A 3289-nucleotide genomic window follows, 5' to 3' on the forward strand; every position below is an offset into this window, starting at 1 on the left:
GGGGGGCAGGATGCAGCAGTGATAGTGAGGTGTCCTGATGCTACAGTGATGGGGGCCAGATACTCCCCCGGGAGAGGCGCTCCCCTGTCCGCCTCAACCCATTTACCCAGAGGCTGTGGAGAGCTGCCAGGCGAGTGGGTGGTGGCTGGTCCCACTTTCTGCTCTGGCCATGTACTGAGGTTGGACAGTTGTGGAAGCATCAGCGGCTGTACGTCCACAGCCCCCCGGCTACACAGACAGCCGCCTGGCTGTCTGTGCTACCAGCGAAGGGCAGATGCAGCCTCTTGCCGAGGTGCTCCTGGGTGGGCTTGGGTTCCACTGGGGCTGCTGGAGCCGGTTTCAGAGCCCTCTGCCATGGGAGCGCAGGGCTGGTCTCATATCGCCACCTGCTGCCCAAAGAGGGCAGTGCATGCTGATCAGGCAGGGAGTGGGGCCTGGGCCAGTCCCCCAATGATGTGGGTCTGAGATGCTGACCATTTGAGGGGTCTCTGTCCAACTGGATTCTGGAGGCCACCCAGGCTGGGAGTGGGGAGCTAGAGCCTCATATGGGGTCCCAGCTCAGATGCAAGGTGGGGCATAGGGATAACGTCCCATTGTCCCCCTCTGGGACTTTGTATCGAAGAGTCTCTGGTGTTAGTTAATGATACACTAGACCAGAAGACCTTGGCTAGTCTATCCCCACCCCCCTCGCGGCATATGGGGCAAGGGGCAATTGGGGGCTGCGTTGTAAGGGGCATGCTCCCATTGGTGGAGAGGCATGAGCAGAGAGCGTGCTTGGGGGAGGGGGGCATTGCTATTTGCACCAGGGGCACGTGGTCCGTCCCTGCAGGGGGCGTTGCAGCGCAGCTGGGTGGGGAGCTCTCCCTGTTGGTCAGGGCGGGACCGCAGGGCACGTCCCAGCTAGCTTGGGGGGTGTCTCCTGGCTTTCCCCTGGGGTTGGGAGCTGGGCCGCAGAGAGGGCGGGTGGTGAAGTTTCAGGCCACCAGGGCCCATTGTATTGTGCCATGTAAGCCAGGCCAGGATCCCTCCACCGGAGCAGGGGGTGACGAGTCTCTCTCTCCTTTGCCCCAGGGCCCCGACAAAGCCCGCTCTCAGCTGCTGATCGTGGACCGGAGCTTCGACCTGGTGTCTCCACTACTGCATGAGCTCACCTTCCAGGCCATGGCCTACGACCTGCTCAGCATCGAGAACGACACCTACAAGTAGGGCCTGGCTGCCAGCAGGGGGCGCCCCGCACTCCTCCTCAGGCGGGCTGAGGGGGGATGTGATCCAGGGACCTGCACTGCTCCGCAGCCCCCGCTCTCGGGGGAGGGGTGCCGCAGCCTGACCCCGTCTCCCCTCCCCTGCAGGTATGAGACGACAGGCATCAGCGACTCGCGGGAGAAAGAGGCGCTGCTGGACGAAGACGACGAACTCTGGGTGCAGCTACGCCACATGCACATCGCTGACGTCTCCAAGTGAGCGCGCTCAGCCCCGCCCCTGACACGCCCCTCCGTGCCCCGCCCATCCCCCCCTGGACATACCCCCTCCATGCCCCGCCCAGGACTAGAACCCACCTCCTTCCCCCAGCCAACACACCACTCTGTGCCCTGCCTAGTACTGGGACCCGCTACCCGCCACTTTGGCACACCTCTCCCCTCCCCGCCCAGTGCCGGGACCTCCCCCCCTCGGACACACCTCTCCCACCCAGTGCCAGGACCCTCCACTCCATTGACGCACCCCTCACCTTCTTTTTCAGTTCCAGGAATTCCCCCATCTTCCCCTTCGGACACACCCCTCCCCACCCTGGGGCCCCCTCGGACACACCCCTCCCCTTCCCTTCCCTTCCCTTCCCACCCACTGGAACCCCACTCCCCCTTGGATACACTCCTCTCCCACCCAGTGCTGGGGCCCGTCCCTCAGACATGCTCCTCTCTGAGTGCTGAGACCCCCTGGACCCAGCCCCTCTCCCCAAAGGACCCCTGAGTGCTCCCTTCCAAAGCAACTGTCTGCATCTCCTCTCTGGGATCCCCCTGGACACTGTCTTCCCCTGATCCCAGGATCTCCCCATGCACCTCACCGACCTCCTGCTGGGCCTGCCACTGCCCCCAGACCCCCCCCAGCAGGAGGAGCCAGGCCAGGAGCCTCCAGGGGTGCACTGAACTCTCTGCCTTGGGGTAACTTGGGAAGAGGCACCCCCCACATGCCCCATCTGAGGCTCTCGAGGCAGAGAACCGTGGGGTGGGGGCTCCATCCCCTGTAGCATAGGACAGGGCACCCTCTACCTCCAAGGCAGTGCCTGGCTCCCGCCTGACCCCTCTCCCTGCTGCAGGAAGGTGACAGAGCTGCTGCGCACCTTCTGTGAGAGCAAGAGGCTGACCACGGACAAGGTGCGACAGGGGCTGGGGGGGAGCGATTGGGGAATCCAGCCCAGAGGGATGGGAGGGCCCATCCCACGGCCACTGATGGGGAGGGGAGGCTGCCCTGCTGCCCCAAGAGGGGTTCGCATGTGGGGGGGGGGGGGCTGTCCCATTGCTCCCAGGGTTTGCCTGTAAAGGGCTAAGAGGCGGGGTCAGACAGCAGGATCGGGGCCGCCCAGGGAGAGCTGCAGGGAGCCAATACTGGCATCTCCCCGGCCCACTGCTGCTTTACACCCGGGAGGCGCTCGGGTTGCGGGGCTCCCGGCTTGTTCCAGCTGGCCTGGGAAGAGCAGGTCTAACACAAGCTGCGGCCACACTGGGCCTGTGCCACCCGACTTTGAACATGGCCTGAGTGACCCGCCCTGGCCCTGGCACACGTGGCTGGACTGCTGCAGCTGTCCCCGGGCGAGGCCTCTGCCCTGAAGGGGGCGTTGTGCGCTGGGAGGGGCCAGGATCTCACCACCCGCCTCCCCCCAGGCCAACATCAAGGACCTGTCCCAGATCCTAAAGAAGATGCCCCAGTACCAGAAAGAGCTGAACAAGGTAACAGGAACGGGGCTGTTGGTGGGCGGGGGGCAGGACATTCAGTGGGACTGATGGGGGGGTGGGGTAGGGTGCTATGTGGGGCTGGTGAGGGACAGTAGGGACTCTCTGGGGGGCAGGGCACTCTGGGGAGCTCTGTGCAGGGCTAGGCAGGAGCCCTGCCCCAGTGATGGGACCACCTTACTGCCTGATGAGAGCTGCTGACCTGTCCCTTCAGGCAGAGCCATTTCCCCTCCAGGTGCTGTGTGGTACCATGGGCAGCAGCCTGCCTATCAGTGCCCAGAGCTGCCATGTTAGCTGCAGCAATGGCAGCCCTTGGGTAACGCCCACGCCTTGCTGCTGCAGCT

The 3289-nt window shown here is 64.5% G+C and overlaps 1 protein-coding gene across 1 annotated transcript; it reads left to right on the forward strand.

Moving 5' to 3' along the window:
• Positions 1-757: 757 nt before the first annotated feature.
• Positions 758-2942, forward strand: LOC112123543 (syntaxin-binding protein 2-like; the record flags this gene model as incomplete). Its single annotated transcript, XM_026662554.2, has 5 exons — positions 758-850; positions 1072-1202; positions 1350-1457; positions 2312-2369; positions 2877-2942. Coding segments are annotated over exons 1-5 (456 nt in total), but the record flags the coding sequence as incomplete, so codon positions are not given.
• Between the last annotated feature and the right edge of the window lie 347 nt (positions 2943-3289).

The sequence above is a fragment of the Terrapene carolina genome, unplaced genomic scaffold, assembly GCF_002925995.2.
Source record: "Terrapene carolina triunguis isolate 2854851 unplaced genomic scaffold, T_m_triunguis-2.0 Scaffold28380, whole genome shotgun sequence".
NCBI lineage: Eukaryota > Metazoa > Chordata > Testudines > Emydidae > Terrapene > Terrapene triunguis.